Source organism: Heteronotia binoei, chromosome 8 (assembly GCF_032191835.1).
Source record: "Heteronotia binoei isolate CCM8104 ecotype False Entrance Well chromosome 8, APGP_CSIRO_Hbin_v1, whole genome shotgun sequence".
In the NCBI taxonomy this organism is placed as follows: Eukaryota; Metazoa; Chordata; class Lepidosauria; order Squamata; family Gekkonidae; genus Heteronotia; species Heteronotia binoei.
Genome location: NC_083230.1, coordinates 60,168,327 through 60,186,462, shown reverse-complemented (window position 1 = coordinate 60,186,462; position 18,136 = coordinate 60,168,327). Strand labels below are relative to the sequence as shown.

The 18,136-nt window shown below is 39.6% G+C and overlaps 1 protein-coding gene across 3 annotated transcripts in view; it reads left to right on the top strand.

Moving 5' to 3' along the window:
• PPFIA2 (PTPRF interacting protein alpha 2) overlaps nucleotides 1-18,136 on the top strand; it is a 487,757-nt gene that overhangs the window by 425,315 nt on the left and 44,306 nt on the right. For all 3 annotated transcript variants that reach the window (XR_009555743.1, XR_009555744.1, XM_060245141.1), the window contains one exon: nucleotides 476-569. Coding sequence is in view for 1 of the 3 variants with exons in the window: in XM_060245141.1 (XP_060101124.1) it covers nucleotides 476-569 (94 nt within the window). In the remaining 2 variants the exon portion in view is untranslated. The remainder of the gene's footprint in view (nucleotides 1-475; nucleotides 570-18,136) is intronic.

Sequence of the window (18,136 nt, the reverse complement as noted above, 5' to 3'; positions counted from 1 at the left end):
CTGGATTAAAGGACTTTCCTCTGAGTGTTTGCCATTTAAAAATGACATTAAGCAATATTTTTCAAGCACCACAAGAAGTCTTTTTCAGAAATCCCAGTTGTTAGAGGACACATGCTTATATTGCTTAGTTATTAAGATTTCTTTCTGGCAGGCAAGCAAACAAGGAACATTTCCATTACCCATCCCATTTCCTGCAGGTAGACAAACCTAGTACAATCTTTTTGTTAGCTACTGTAGGAATTTGTTGTGAACTGTAGTTTAAAATGCATTTAAATCTACAACATGGTTTCCTTGTAAATAATCATATTCATCCCAGTGTAGACTGCAGACGAGTAAGCAGCTTTAGGATTTATAGCCCTTGGGATTCCGTGCCCCCCCCCCCCAATCAAATTTAAATCTCAAAAGCAAAATGGGAAGCTAATAGAACTCTTGAAAAGAATTATAACGGGAAATTGCGTTTCCTATCTTAACACAGGAGGCTACATGGAAACTGAAGCTGCTGTACAGGATTCTCTAGGACTTGGTAAACTTGGGACACAGGCAGAGAAAGATCGAAGGCTAAAGAAAAAGTAAGTTACTTGGTCATGTTCTTTTCATTATGTCATATGTTAATACATTCCTTTGATGCCGGGTTGGTATCAGTTACATCTCTTGGTAAACCTGGTAGGTGTTTCTCTCAGTAAGAATCTATCTAGTGAATAAAACTGACAATACATTTTATAATGCTATAGTTTAACTGACAAAGTGGTATGAATTTGAAATTTTAAAGATGTATGTTTGCAAAAAAAAAAAAAAAAGTGGTATTTGTGCCAGGTGCAGTTTTAATGACTAACCACAATGGATAGTTTCTGTTCCTTTAGGTGGAAAATGAGAAACAGAAAGTGTTTTTTTTATTTATCAATGAGTAATCTATTAAAACATGAAGATGTTCTTCACTAATGATAGTAATTTTTTTAATGCCATGAAGGCGACAACTTAGATGTTTGTATATGCAAACTATGGGATAATTATATGGTTCCTTGTGCTGTGCCTACTTGTAACACTAATACTTTCCAGCAGATGCTATGACTCAACACACTCAAAAAGACTATGGCAAAATATATTATTTCTGTTTCTCAGTGTGTTGGTGCTGTGTGAAGCGAAAAGAAGTATTTAAAAATCATAGAGAATAAAAGGGATTTTCACAAAGCATCACAAACCTCCACAACACTTTGAGAGTTCATGGAAAGTGTTTTAAAGTGTTAAAATTTTGCTCGTATTGATCCAAATTGGAATTTTCATACATTTGTTTGTGCATATTAGGAATCAGAGTCAGATTGTCTGATGATCATGCATATACCCCATTGTCTGCAGAGTTCAAAAGTCATTGAAGTAATAATCACATTCTTAATAGTCTAAAATTGATTTTTCTCTCAATAAGCTTTTTTTCTTGCCCTCTTTCATAAATCAACATATCTTTATGGAACACATTGAAAGGTCTCTAGATTACAGTTTTTTTAATTAAAAAGGAAAATGAATGTTGGTTTTATAAATAAAATAGGTATACAGTGTGCTATAGGGATAGACATGAACTGCAAAAATGCAGTTCAGTTTGGTTGGTGTGCCCAATTCACGAACCATGAACTTCCATCAACTTTTAGCTGCCAAAGAAACCAGTTTAGTTTGTGAGGTTCGTGATGTGGTAGAACAGCCCCCCAGCATGATAGAGACATCAAAATTGCAGGAGACCTTGCTGACACTCTTCTACCTGCCCTCCAAGTTTGGTGAGGATGGGGTTTATGGGTTTCAAGTTATGACTTCCCAAGAAGGTGTCCCAGGAAAGTGCTTTCTGTGGAAATGACAGGTGCAGGCTAAAGACGTTTAGGAGTGTATATAATGGATTTTGTGGAATCTAGAGATGCCAAACTTGCAGGAGATCTCCAGATGACTTTCCTCTATCTGCCCTCCAAATTTGGTGAGGATTGGATTTACAGGATCTGAGTTATGCCCTTCCCAAAGAAGGGTACCCCAAGGAAAATGCTTTCTGAGGAACTGACAGGCACAGGTTCAGGAGCATATAAAACAGATCCTGTGCTAGCTAGAGACATTAAAATCACAGAGCACTGTCCCAGATGCTCCTCTACATCCCCTCCAAGTTCTGTCCCCCATTGCTTTGACATTTGTTAATTTCCAGTCTGTCTGGAAATGTATCTGTTCACGAAGCATCACAAACCTCCACAACACTTTGAGAGTTCATGGAAAGTTTATGCTGCTTGGCCTGCCATGAACTGGCCAAAATTAATCACAAACCTTAGTTTGTGAACTGATTCATTTCCATCCCTAGTGTGTCACATTAAGAAATACCTCAGATACCCTTTCCTACAGGCAGTGTAATAATTGCAATAGGGAAATACTGCCTTGAATATATTCGCTGTAATACTGATGTAGAGATTTTTAAAGTTTATAGTGTATTCAGGATTCCATGCTGCTGCTAATTACATCTTGAAAAGCAACATTTGTACAATTTAAAGACCTTTTTTTTTGTTACCAATAATATGGCACAAGAAAGCTCCAAAATAACAGCCTCCTGCTTCAGACTAGAAGGAACAATGACAAATAAATGAAATAAATGAAACAAACACATAATATAAGCTCCATCTGGCCCTATCAGCTTTTTAAAAACAGTTGGTGGGTAACAGGAGATGTGTCAGTGGGCACTATGACACACAACGTACCACAGTGGGGAACACTGCTCTATATTATATTATATATTATATAATAACCTCTCCTGGTGCCTACCATGTGGATTTAGTCAGATGGAGCTTTCACTCAGAAAGGCTTCTGATTGGTCATTAGCAATTTGATTTGTTATGCAGATTTTCAAAGATGTTGCTTTGGCAGCAGCTGCCACCACAACATGAGATTCTTCACAAGTAAGCTGTAGCAGCCAGTTTGTGGCTGGCTTCACCTCCTGAAGCAACCAGTTTGTGGCTGCACCCACCATGCTGTGTCATATTCCAAAGGTGCTGCAGGTGAAGAGCTTGATATAGAGCCTGCAGGCTTAGAAATCATAGCTGTGTTGTTTGGCTACAAAGTTTTATAACACTTCCCTTGCCTAACAACCCCCCCTTTCCCCCCTACATGCAGGTTAATAAAAAAAAGCCTCCCACTAGCAATGAGAAAAGGAGAGTGGGTTCAGTATTAGATAGACAGTCAGTGCTGGCCTGACGGTGCATAGCGCCTTAGGCAGGCTTCCTGTCCGCCCCTCCATCCGCCCCCCCATGCATGAGGCTTGGCTCCCCCTTGCCACGCCCTGCTGCTGCCTTCCCTCCCCCTGACACTGCAATGCAGCCATGCTTCATTGCCGAGCCTCGTGTGTGCCACCACTCATCTGCACATGAAGCTCGGCTCACCCGCCACCGCCTTCCCTTCCCCCATTCCCTGGTGCTGCAATGCAGCCGTGCTCCATCCCCTCCCCTCAGAGCTGCGCTGAGCTGTGCTGTGCTGAAGCTGGACCCTACCAGCTTTGATGCGGCCAGTGCACCATCTAACGCTTTGAAGCCCACGCGAGAGAAGGCTTCTCCCCCCTCCTTCCTGGAACCAGAAGTGAGGGGGAGTGAAGCCTTCTCCCGTGCTGACTTCAAAGCGTTAGATGGCGCACTGGCCACATTGAAGCCAGTTGGGTCCAGCTTCAGCACAGAGAGGCTCAGTGTGCCTCTGAGGGGGGGTGATGGGGGGTGATGGAGTGCGGTTGCATTGTGGCACCGGGGGGAGGGAGGGGGAGGGAAGGTGCAAGGCAGCAGCAGCGGGGCAAACTAGTCAGTTGTCGTGGTCGCAGGGGGAGCCCAATTTGGCGCCACTCCTCCTGGCACCCTAGGCAGCCACCTAGTTTGCCTAGTGGGTGATCCAGCCCTGTAGACAACATATACTTATCTTTTGGTATTTCATTATAGCTCATTTAATGTTAGTATGTCATCAACAGAGAAAATACATGCTAACCATTCAACAATGTAAGGTCATTGGTACAGAGGGCTAATGCCATATAACACCAGCCAGATTACCGTGGATCCATATTCATTTAGGCATATTAATCCGTCAGTGTGATAATGTTTTAGTGTTCTAAAACATTCATAACTGGTGAAGGGCTGGACTTATAACTAGAATTGTTTAATGATGTGTAATGATCTGTAAATAAATTTCTTATCTGTACTAGTAACAATATTGGGTTAAGGGAGTAAATGACAATCTAATGAATATAATGAATTAATTTAGGAATGCTTGAATTGATTTAGATATATTATTTAAATGATTTGTATTTAGTAAGGTCAAAATGAAATGGGTTTTTGAGTATTGTTAGATTTTTGAATTGTTAGATTATTGAATAAGATATTAGAAACAGAGAATTGGGAATTGATAATATTGGTTTTCACAAGCTTTGAGATCATCTGACATTATATATTAGTCTACAAGGTATTCTAAAATAGTTTGATGAGAGTTTGAAGAAAAATTAATCCAAGCCACTAGAGGGCAATATATAACAAGGAACAAGGGATTGAGAAAGGAACTGTTACACTAGCTAGGAATGGATACTAAAGTAACAGAGACTAAAGTAAAGAAGTTTGGCCAAGGCACTCCCCCAGGAGGTGGGGTGAAAATGACGCCAGTACCGGCTAATCAAGATGCACTGGAGAAATTACAACAAATTGTAACAGAAGGGTTTAAGCAAAATCAGAAAGCCCTGGAGACTATGAAAGTGGACTTATTAGGACAAATTGAAAAAACCAACAAACATGTAGAAGAATTCCAAAGACAATTGTTAGTCAACATGCAACAAATACACAATCTATCTGCAAAGGTGGAGAAAATAGAAGAAAAAGAAAAGGATACATCTAACTTGGCCCGGGAGAATAAAGCGTGTATGACAGACTTAGAAGATAGAATAATAAAACTGGAAATGGAGAAGGCTGCATATATACTGCGATTTCAAAATATCCCGGAAGATAAAGAGGAAGATATAATGAACAAAATTGCAGATATCTTAATTATAGATGAAGAAGACCTACTATAAGAGGGGAAAAGAGATATTGAATGGGCCAAAAGAGTCTCTTCCAATTACACGAGAAAGTTTAACCTACCAAGGGAAGTACAAGTTAAATTTACCCGTGCAACAACTTGTGAAAAAATTTTGAAGAAAGCAAGAGAATGTGAATTTAAATGGAAAGATGTCAGCATTAAAGTGCTCAGAGAAACACCTTGGGGTGTAAGACAACGGAGATTTAAATACCGCAAACTGACATCTTGGCTACTGAAACATTCCATACAATTCAGATGGCTTATCCCGGAGGGGGTTTTTTTTCTATACCAGACCAGAAGGTACAACATAACTTCTATGGACAAGCTGGAAGACTTTTGGGGGAAATTTGTTGAGTCCAGCAATGGTGAGTCAGAAACAGAAATTGGAGAAGACCCAGAAGAAGGGGAAGTACTGAAAGCAGCAAATAAAGAAGACCTTCAGAAGGACTTAGGAGGAGTTAAAACAAGACTACAATTGAAAAATGTCTTAAGGAAGACCTTAGATAGTATTGAGCCATCAAAATGAACCCAAACACAGGATTACGAATAACCTCAGTTAATGTCAACGGTTTAAATGAACCAGGAAAAAGAAGAAGGATTTTTCAACAACTGAAAAAAATAGTCTCTGAAATAATTTGTCTACAGGAAACCCACATTAAGGAAGACAATGTTAAATAACTACAAAACGGGAAATTGGGTACACTGTACTACTCATCAGATCCAGAGAAGAAGGAAAAAAGAGTCGCTATTTATGTACAAAAGCACATTAAATCCGACTGTTTATATTCTGACAAGTTGGGAAGAATAATAATTATTCAATTAGAACTCAATGGCGAGAAAATCCTGGTGGGGAACATCTACGCCCCGAATGAGAACTTAGAAAAATTTTACAAGACAATACATGGAAAATTATTAGACTTTAATCCCAAAAATTGCTGCATTATAGGTGACTATAATGCAATATTTGACTTAGAAAAAGATAAAAAAATTGAGGAAAAAAAGAAAAGAAGACGGAAACTTCGTAGTACTCTCCCTAAAGCCTTTTTGAAAATGGCTGATGAACTCAACTTGATAGATGCATGGAGGACAAAAAGCCCTCAAACAAAGGATTATACACACTACTCCTCAGCACATAAATGTTGGTCAAGGATTGATATGTGCTGGATATCTACGGACTTGACTTCATCTCTTAACCAAGCAGACATACTACCTAGAACTTTTGCAGATCACAACCCAATCCAGATAACCTTTTCAAAAATATAGAAAAACCCCCGATGGACTCTTAACCTACAAATCTTGAAAGAACCAAAGTTTATCGAAATTGCAAAGAAAGAAATGCAAGAATTCTTCCATCATAATCTTAACAAAGGCACCAAGATGCATTTAATTTGGGATGCATTTAAAGCCTTTTTTAGGGGAATTGCGATACAATATTTGGCCAGGAGGAAGAGAGAACGGAATAAACTTTATAGTGACCTAGTAGCTAAATTGAAGGAGCAGGAGACACAACAAAAAAAGAAGAACACGAAAGAGATAAGACTTAAGATACTTGCTATTCAACATCAACTTAACATATTACTTACAGAAGAGGTTGAGAAAAACTTGAAATGGGTAAAACAAACTCACTTTGAAAATGCAAATAAAATTAGTAGGTGGCTAGCCTATAAATTGAAGACGGAGAGAGAAAGAAAGATCATAAAATCCCTGGAAAATGAAAAGAAAGAAGAAGTAACTCAAAACAGCCAGATGAAGATAATCATCCAGGAATTCTACCAAGGACTATACAAAAGACAAGAAATTCCAGATCAAAGACAAGAGGATTACATTGAAAGTGTTAAAATTAATCAGATATCTAATGAACAACGAGAGAATATCAGGAAACTGATTACATTGCATGAAATTGTTGAAGCGATCCAATATCAAAAACAGAATAAAGCATCCGGCCCGGATGGGCTTCCCACTGAATTCTTTAAAACCTTTGAAGAAATTTTGCGAAAGTAATCACATCAGTGATTCATGAAGATCAAACGGGCTGTACCAAGGAGATTAATGAGACAAAATGTGAGACTGTTATCCAATTTGATGGAATACTATAAAGAACACCCGGAGAAACAGTTTGCTGGGATTATGATCGATGCCGAAAAAGCTTTTGACAGAGTTAATTGGAATTTCATTTTAAAATCATTAGTAGTGATGGGATGTGGAGATAAATTTACTCAATTGGTAAGAGCTATTTACACAAAACAGAATGCAAGAGTAAACTTTAATGGAACCAGAACGGAACTATTTGAAATAGAGCAAGGTACGAGGCAAGGATGCCCCTTATCCCCATTACTCTTTATTGTAACACTGGAATTTTTAACTAAAAAAAAAGAGACGATAACAGGATTAAAGGCACAAAAATCAAAAACAAAGAATTCAAGATACAAGCTTTTGCGGATGACCTTCTTTGCATTTTGGAAGAACCGACGTCATCGATAGACTATCTGAAGGAAAGGCTACAGCAATATAGTGAAGTATTGGGCTTTAAAGTCAATATGCAAAAAAACGAAATTCCTGGTTAAAAATTTAAGCAAAGAACAAATAACAAAATTAGAAAATAAATCCGACTTTAAATGAAAAGAAAATAAGATATTTAGGAATCCAGTTTACAAATAATCTAAAAGACCTCTACCGAGACAATTATGAAAAATTATTAAAAGAAATTCGATCTGATCTAAGCAGATGGACAGGTTTACAAATCTCGCTTCTGGGTAGAGTTGCAACAATTAAAATGAATGTGTTGCCTAGAATTTTGTTCCTTTTTCAGATGATCCCAATTATTTTACCAAAGTTATTCCTTCATCAACTTAACAAAATGATTTCGGAATTCATATGGCAGGGGAAGAAGCCCAGAATTAAGCTTAAAGTGCTACAAGACTGTAAATCTAGAGGAGGCTTCTCACTTCTGGACTGGACCTTATATCACAAAGCATGCTGTATTGTATGGCTTAAAGACTGGCTAACTTTAGAGAATAAAAGACTGCTGGCCAGTGAAGGAGCAGGATTAGAGAGAGGCTGGCACAACTACCTTTGGTACCAAAATCCACCCAAGGGTAGTTTTTTTTTAAGGCATGAAATTAGGAAATCCTTATTTAAAGTGTGGCTTGAGATTAGGAGTAAGTATGTATATACCCCTTTATGGTTATCGCCTATTGAGGCTTCCATGCATCCGAACTTGTTTAATTGGGAAAGTCCTAATACATATGGAGACTTATTAGATAACCAAAATAACTTGAAATTGGAGGAAATTGGTAAATTAGACTGGTGGTTGCAATGCCAAGTAAAGTCCAAATACCAATTGGATAAAGAAAAAGGTTTTCCAAAAAAATCAAAATTGAATGAGTTGGATCGATTATTGCAAGTGAAACCAAAAATTATTTCTGATGTGTATAAATGGTTGCTTCAGGACAAAATGCAGGGCGAAGTAGTCAAAGAAGCTTGGATAAATTGGCTAAAAGACTTTGGTTACAATATAGAATTAGATGAGTGGGATAAATTATGGAAACAAAACCTTAAACTGACAAGATCTACGGTATATAAAGAGAATTTGTATAAAATGGCATATCGATGGTATCTTACCCCAGTACGTTTGGCAAAGATATATCCCGACTATTCCAACAAATGCTGGAAGTGTAAAAAAATTAAAGGATCCATGTACCATATATGGTGGCAATGCGACTATGCTAAAAAATATTGGGATTTGATTAGTACATGGATCAAAAAAATCCTTAAAATTAATTTACCCCATGTGCCAGAATTGTACCTTTTAAGTATCTGTAGAAATAACCTTCCTAAATCCACCAGTAAATTATTATTACATATAGTTACTATAGCCAGAATCCTCTATGCTAAGTACTGGAAGACATCCTTAATTCCAAATAGAGAGGAATTTATCGCAAAATTATTAGAAGCCGCTGAGATGGATATGTTGACTATAAGACTACGAGAAGGTAATATGCAGAAATGTAGTGAGACGTGGAATCCAGTCTATCTTTGGGTGAAAGAAAAAGGTGTAGACTTGGAACAACAGAGCTTGTAAATGGACGACCCCCAATGCTCCTTGTATGATTGGGGATTTCTGGAATGATGTTTATCTGGTGTATGTTGGTCTGTTGTATGATTGCATGATTGTTATTAGTGTTATTATTGTTATTATTGTTACTTTGTGCTCTAATGTTGAGTTGTTTTGTTGTCTTTTTGTTTCTTTCTTTATTATAATAGAAATTGTATATATGGATAATGTTTTAGTGTTCTGACATGTTCTGATATATGAAAGAGTATAAAATGACAAAGGCCGTTCTAAATCTCTGGTCTGCTCTATAGCACTTTCTCCTCTTCCTTCTTGCAGTTCTGAGACAGCAACATGTGAGGATTAATAGATATGTCTCAGATTGTTCTGGTGTGCTGCTGCCTGAGAGGAAGACTTCTCAAATCATGTTTTTCTATCTAGGCTCCTTTCACTAGGCTGATTCATAATACATATACAAGCCAAAATTAATTGCATCCTTCTGCATGATTTATTTACTTAATTAATAGTCCGCTTCTCTCACTGAGACTCAAACTGGATTACATTTTTAGACGTTTTCTTTAAAAAATACTTTGTTATACAACAAGAAAAACAGTATATTACATACAATAAACAATGCAAAACTGCCTATTTTTCCACAGACATTAAAACTTCAAGTCTGCTATAAAATGCCTGTATTTTATAACTGTGTTTACACACTCTACAGAATAAAAATCAGAGCTTTTCTAAAACTGTCGAGTTGGTTGTTCCACCAGGTAGAAACCACAACAGGGATTGCTTGAGTATGGCCGTCTCTTGCGGTGCCTTCAGAAGGCTATGCTCATGTGAGTAAAGTGGTCACAATGAAGCATACTGAGAAAGACAGTCCCACAGTGTGGATATGTGGATCCTAGGCCATGAATAGTAATCAGTACCTTGAATCAAAATTAGAAGTAACTGATTACTGTGTGCTTTTCCTTTGTTGGAAGTCTTTTGCAATCTTGTTAATATACAGCTAGTCTATTGAAGGATGAAGGGACTTACTCTATGGAGTTGCTCCATATTTAGATGTGTAGACTAGCTTACAGTAATTTAATTCCCTGAATTCTGACATGGAGTAAGTTGCATATTTTCTTGTGACAGCATACTTCACTACTGACATGAGAAAGACCTGAGAATTGGCTCAGTGACTTATTTTGTTAAAATTCTTGTTGGTGATTTCCAAAAACATGGAAACTATTTTAGGTCTTTGACAACTAAGCATTTACTGGAGAATCCAAAAGCAAATGAACTTCACTAAAGAAAATGCCATTTTAAATCATGAATGGAGACTGAAAGGAGAAAACTTGGAGCAAATTAATTAGAAGATCTCCTTGAGATTTAGAGTCCTAGATAGTCTTCTCTGTAAAGTTTTATTGAATGGGGATTTCCATTTCTCCCTATTTGTGTGTGATTTATTGCAATCCCTGGATCCTTTCTTTAAAACAGTTACTGTTGGAATCCATGCTTTGGAAAATATGTCAGTTTAGTAATGATTTTATGTATGTTCTTCAAAAGACCAACTATTTCACATTGGAGGAGGTTTTCCTAATTCTAGTCAGGTGAATACCTTCTGACCCCTCTGAAATTTTCTGCTTTGAATTATCAGTTTAGTTATAGAACACTGGAATACATCCTGAGGCCGAAAATACCTGCTATTCAACTCTTTGCTGACCTCTGAATTGTGTAGACATTAGCTGTATATGAGTTTTACTCCTGAAAACCTGCTCTGGTAGTTGTATGTGTTCAGTCAGCAGGCTAGGGAGAATGAATGGGGAGGGAACCCACTGGCCCTGCCTGGATCTTCACATGTTGATCCTATCTTTGATATACCCATGCGCTCAGGGATGTCCCACCTCAAACCAGTTTAGACGGCGAGCATATTTTGGCTCACCCGCAGAGCCTGATGGACCTAGTGCGATTCCAGATGGCTCTTTGGGATCCCTGGCCCCCTGGCAACTCTTTAAATGCTCTAGTTGAGTCTTGGCATAGCCGACTCTCCAGGGTCATCGATGAGATTGCATCATGGCACTCTCTGCGTCCCTGTTCTAAACTAGCACCGTGATATACCCCAGAACTGCAGCTGATGAAATGAGGGCTCAGACGGCTAGAGAGCCAGTGGCGGCGGACTCAAGACGAAGTGATTAGAACATCTTATAGAGAGTTTATGAGGCCCTATGAGATGGCAGTCAAAGCCACAAAGAAAGCTTACTTTGTGGCTAAGATTGCATCTGCAACTTTGCGCCTGGCACAACTGTTTAGCATAATTTGGACACTTACAACACTGCTGCAAGGCAGGCCAAATCTTAGGGAATTGGATATCTGCTGTGAGGCATTTGCGAATTTTTTCACAGACAAGATCTTGTCACTCCACCTTGACCTCACCGCCACAGTTGAAACAGTATGTGAGCTTGAGGCCCCATGCCTGTCTTCTGGACCAGCTTTGGATCATTTTAAATTGTTCAGTCTCGAGAAAGCTGACAGAATTCTCTCTACTGTGCGTCCAACAACATGTGATCTGGACCCTTGCCCATCCTGACTGATTAAAGCTTGCCAGGGAGAACTCCGATATCCTATATGGGATATCATAAACAGATCTCTCTTGGAAGGGCTTTTTCCAACGTCTCTTAAAGAGGCAGTGGTCCACCCTCTCTTTAAAAAGTCCACTTTAGATCTGACCAAATTGGCACACTACCAGCCGGTCTTGAATTTACCCTTTTTGGGTAAAATTATTGAGAGGGCAGTAGTGCTACAGTTACAGAGCTTTCTGGAGGAGACTTCCGTCCTAGACTCCCACCAGTCTGACTTTCATCTAGGCCATGGGACGGAGACAGTTTTAGTCACTCTGGTGGATGACCTCCAGCAGCATCTGGACCAAGGCAGCTCGGCGGTACCATAGAAGCAGTCGACCATCAGCTACTGACCCACCATCTCGCCGACACAGGGATCCAGGGGTTGGCCTTACAGTGGCTTTCCTCTTTCCTTTGTGGTCAGGGACAAAGGGTGTCAACTAGAGGAGAACTATCTTGGAGACACCCACTTAACTGTGGTGTGCCTCGGGGCAGTTCTATCCCAAATGTTGTTTAACATCTACATGCAACCCTTTGCCCAAATTGCCCGGAGCTATGGGCTGGGTTGCTACTGGTATGCTGATGACATCCAACTCTATCTACTGATAGACGGCCGATCTGACGATGTCCCAGAAAACCTGGACCAGGCATTGCAAGCTGTGGCTGGATGGCTTAAACTGAGCCGTCTGAAGCTGAATCCGATGAAGACAGAGGTCCTTTGCCTGAGTCATGGCGGTCTGGGTAGGGGAATTCCTCTACCAACTTTTGACAGTGTGCCACTGACAATGGCGCACAAGGTCAAAAGTTTGGGGGTGCTACTGGAGTCCTCCCTGACAATGGAGACCCAGATGGCAGCAACTGCGAAATTCACCTTTTTTCATCTTAGGCAGGTAAAACAGTTGACTCCTTTTCTTGACCGTAGCGACCTGGCAACTCTGATCCATGCAATGGTCACCTCAAGATTGGACTACTGTAATGCTCTCTACATGGGGTTGCCCTTGTCACAAACCTGGAAACTACAGCTAGTGCAGAACATGGCAGCCAGGCTGTTAATGGGGCTGCCCAGGTGGGAGCACATACAACCAGTGCTGCAAGAACTGCACTGGCTGCCAATAGTATAGCAGATTTGCTACAAGGTGCTTATTATTACCATCAAAGCCCTTTAGGGCCGAGGACCTGCTTACCTGAGTGACCGTCATTCCCCAGAGGGTACTAAGATTGGGAACTCAACATCTTTTAGTGATCCCCAGGCCGAGAGAGGCGAGGCTGATGGCTACCAGGGATCACGCCTTCTCAGTAGCAGCCCCCTTCTGGTGGAACCAACTGCCGGAGGAGGTTAGAGCCTTGCGGGACCTCACCCAGTTCTGCAAGGCCTGCAACACCACACTCTTCCAGCTTGCTTTCAGCTGACTCTGAGACTTATAACAGCAGGAGGAATCCAGGAAATACTGATGTCATCGAACCTGAATAACATCAGAATGTTATTAGCACCAATTGTTTTAAATTTAATTGATTTTATTATAATGATGCACTAACGTGTTAGTCTCTTATTGTTTTATGATTGTTGTTGTAAGCCACCCTGAGCCTGCCTTGATGGAGAGGGTGGGGTATAAATTTAATAAAACCTAAAACCTAAATCGAAACACTTACATGGTACAGTTTCTCTATACCTAGAATCAAAATAATTCAAATAAATCAGAGCCGACATTAGAAGATTTGATCCCAGTTCCTCCTGTATCGTGTTCATTCTCCCTAGTTTATATGGTTGCTGCTCTCTAGGAATTAATAAGTTTGCCTATTACTACTCCAGGAGTTGTTTTGCTTAGGGAATCTTGCTTGGGCACCAGTGGCTTAAAAGTGCCACCATTGCATGATGGACCAGAGTATCCATTCTTTAGACAGAAAACTACATTTTTATGACATAATAGCTGCCTGCCAAACATTACAGCTTAGGATGTGTTATCTTTTTTGCTGGACAGTTTTCTGAAATAGTGAAGTCAAATTTCCTTGCATCAAAAATTTGAAGAGCTTTATCACAAAATAAATATTTGTGGGTGTGCTTGCTATTAAGTAGGGATAGGCACAGACCAAAAAATATGGTTAGTCATAGTTTGTAATGTGCCCAGTTCATGAACCAAAGCTGTCACAAAATTTTAAGAGCCAAATGAACTGTTTTCATATGTGAGGTTCATGATAGAATGGCACCTAGCATATTAGAGACACCAAACTCACCAGAGATCTCTTGCTGACTCTCCTTTACTTGCTGTCCAGGTTTGGGGAGGAATGAATTTACAGGGTCTGAGTTACAGCCTCTGAAAGAAGATGCCCCAAGGAAAGTGCTTTCTGGGGAAATGACAGCTGACATGCAGTCATTTTAACAAATGCAGGTGCAGGAAGTTCAGGAGTGTATAGAATGGATCCTGTGCGAACTAGAAACTCCAAACTTAAAGTGGGTCTCCAGCTGACTGTCCTGTATCTTTCCTACAAGTTTGGTGAGGAGTGGATTTATGGGATCCAAGTTGCAGTCCCCCAAAGAAGGTGCCTCATCCTCCATTGTTTCCAATGAAAGGGGGAAACAGCAAAACAACAACAACAAATAAGGGCAATAGAAGCCCAACAGAACAAAATCAAAGTCCCAGAGCATCTCTGCAGTAGAAACAGAAGGAGGGAGGCATTTTCGCAAGTCCGGCAGCACTAGTTCAACGTGCCCAACACAACCAGTGCCACTGCAGCACTGCAAACCCAATAGGACTAAGATCAATCCAAAGAATCTTCATAGTAGAAACTGAAGGTGGGAGAGCATTTTTGCAAGCCTAGCAGAACAGTGGAAAATAGAGTGTCCAGCAGTTATTAGTGCAATCAAAGAATGCCCAGCAGAATCAAGAGCCATTGTGGTAATGTCAGCTCAACAGGACTGGTGTTAAGTACCAAATCACAATCCAAGCAAAGTGAGGAGGTTACAAGCCCAGCAAATCAGTTCCAAGTGCAGAATTCCAGCAGAACCCAATGCCACTGTGGCACTGCAAGCTTAAAAGGACTGATCTCAAAGCAGAGTCATAAGAAATCCAAACAAGGAGGGGGTTTTGCAAGCCAGCACAACCAGTTAAAATGTGCAGAATGCCCAATAGAACCCTGTGCCACTGACATTGTAAGCTTAAAAGGATTGATCTCAAAGCACAGTCACAAATCCAAGCAAAGGAGGTAGGTTTTTGTAAGCTGTTTAAGAAAATGGGAAGTGAACACAAAGGAATGCCAGCAAAGAGGGGAGGATCCTCTTGAAATTGACAAGATTAGTTTGAAACTAATCCTCCTGTTGCTTTGAAGTTTGGTAAACATTTAGATTGAGCTGAAACAGTCTGTTTGGAAATGTATCCATTCATGAACTGACACAAACCTCCATGGACAGTTTGAAAGTCTGTGGAAGGTTCTTGCCCGTCGACCTGCCAGTTAAGTTTGTGAACCATGAACCAGCCAAAATTTGTCATGAACTTTAATTCATGAGTTGGTTCATGCCCATCCCTACTATTCAGAATGTAAAGTATATGTACTACCTCAGCCATCATATATAGCAGCTATTGAAATGTGGACATGTTTAACATATCAAAGAGCCCTGTGGCGCAGAGTGTTAAAGCTGCAGTACTGCAGTCCTAAGCTCTGCTCACAACCTGAGTTCGATCCCCAGCGGAAGCTGGGTTTTCAGGTAGCTGGCTCGAGGTTGACTCAGCCTTCCATCCTTCCAAGGTCGATAAAATGAGTACCCAGCTTGCTGGGGGGAAAGTGTAGATGACTGGGGAAGGCAATGGCAAACCACCCCGTAAAAAAGTCTGCTGTGAAAATGTTGTGAAAGCAATGTCACCCCAGAGTTAGAAACGACTGGTGCTTGCACAGGGGACCTTTCCTTTCCTTAACATATCAAGGGGTTAATAGATCATTAATCTAATACATCTACAGTTGACTAAAAGTGTCTTTGTATAGTTTAGATTAAGAGCCTCTTCTTTACAGTATTCACCTAGTTGGAACAGCAGCCTTTTAAGTCCTATCTTGGTAAGAGATATTAGGACCATGTCATCTGCATATAAAAGAATTGAGATTTTCTGATGACCAAGTTTCGGAGTGACGAGCTTAGGACCTGACAGCCTGTGCACTATATCATTTAAGTACAGGTTGAAAAGGAAGGGGGCAAGGACACAACCCTGCTTTACCCCCCCCCCCTAAGTATTGGGATTTCATTTGTTAGGGAACCTGAGGTACCCACCCTAATTTTAGCAAAGATGTGTACACGTAATTCTTGAAAAAGGAACAACAAACATTTATCTATGTTTGTGCTAGCTAACTTCTGCCAAAGACGGTTTCCATCTATAGAATCAAATGCAGAAGCAAGATCTACAAATACTACAAAAAGGGCTTTGATTGGGCCATTAATGCCCGAGAGAGCTAGTTGATAGAGATTTTGACATTGATCAACTGTGCTTTGGCCCTTTCTAAAGCCAGCTTGGTTAGGGAGTAGCACATGATTAGAGGTTTCCCAATTCTCCAATTTGTGCAAAACATACTTACTGTAAAGTTTTGCAGTAATGTTCAACAGGCTTACAGGGCAATAATTTTTTGGGTCTGCTCTGTCACCCTTCTTGTGAATAGGCACAACAATACCCAATTTCCACCATTTGTTAGACTCATGCTAAATCACTGAGGTTTGCATGGGTTTAATATTCAAAAACGAAATCGAATAGCAAATAAATTAAAACAAGGGGTTCTCATGTATTCATCTGGACATTCAGTCTTTAGCCGTATAACTACTTATCTCTAATTGCTAATTTTTGGGGGGGGGTTACTATGCAATATATATTTAATTAAAATTGTAATTTTAAGTCCTATCTTGGTAAGAGATATTAGGCTAAATCAATTGGTGCTGAATTGTGAGAAATTAAAAATCATGTTCTTCACAGAAGTGTAGAAACCCCTAAGTTGGAGTATAAGAGGTAACCAGATTCAACAGGTCAAAGCCTTCCATTACCTTGGAATCCATTTTAACTATAGAACTAGTTGGGTACCACACAGAAAGGAAATAATCCAAGTTACTAAATGTAAAGTAGCAGCACTTACCCGCTTCTACTTCACTAAAGGTAATCAATTTGTTTCTGCAGCAATCAAAGTATTCAACCATAAAATAACTGTAGGATTGCTCTATGAAGATCCCATTTGGATTATGGCCCTCAATAAGGATGTGGAAAGAATTCAATCAAGTTTCCTACAGAAGATATTGGGCCTTCCCACATGCATGCCATATGCGGCCATCTGCCTAAAAACCAATCAAAGACTCCTTGAAACTAGAGCATGGACTACGGCCATTAAATTTTAGTTGCATATGCTTTTAGAACAGATGATGGTAGTCTTATTGCTCACTTGTTAGTGGAGTCTCAGTCCTCTGTGTGGCTCTGCCATAAAATCAATTAAATCAGGATTAATATTGGAGATCTGTTTCTATATACCAAAAAAATCAGCTTTCTTATTGCTTAGACAAAGATTGGTTGATATTGAATTGCAGATTCTCAAAAGCCTTACTAAAGGCAGATGTTCACCCTTGAGTTTGGAGATTTTACCTCCTGAATATAGGGCTGAATATCTCACCTGCCTAACTGCCCCTTGGCAACACAGAGCCTATTTGCTAGCTAGGTTCAATGTGCTACCATCTGCAATACTTCTTGGAAGATTCCATAAAACTCCCTATGCTAACAGACTGTGCACTTTTGTATGTTCAGAGATAGAAACTTTAGAACATGTGTTCTTAAACTGTACTTTTTACTCTGACCTGCACTCCATACTCATTGACCCGTTTGAGTGAGCAAACAGCGAAGCCCAACAAATATACAAATTGTCTTCTTGTTGTTAACTTGGAACCAATTGGTTCCAAGCCGCCCTGAGCCACTTGTGGGAAGGGCGGGATACAAATCTTAAATAAATAAAAAAAAAATAATAAAAAAAATAATTGAAACTGTTGCAAATTTTTATATATCTAGCATCTAGGAGGCACTTAATGTATTTGCAAATTGCCATTTGATGAATGGATTGGTTCCCTGTTATGTTTGATATCATGCCAATAAAGGTTATTGAATTGAAAGTTCTGGAACTCCATTCTGCCACATTTTCCCAGATAAAAAGCTCTGCCTATATGCTTCTTATCAGCATCAGTAAGATTAAGAATTGAAAAGAGAAGTTGTTGTTAGAGAAAACAGTAAAAGAAATGTTTGTATTTTGGAGGATTCAATTCAGAATTCATTTGTATTGAAAAGCAGATTATTAATTTCCCAAATCAATGAACAATGTAGGTATTTTATTTTGTATTGGCAGTTGTCTAAAGAAGAAACAAGTTGGCCTCTGTGGAATGGAAGCAGAAAATAAAACAGTTATGATACTTAGAATTAACTTG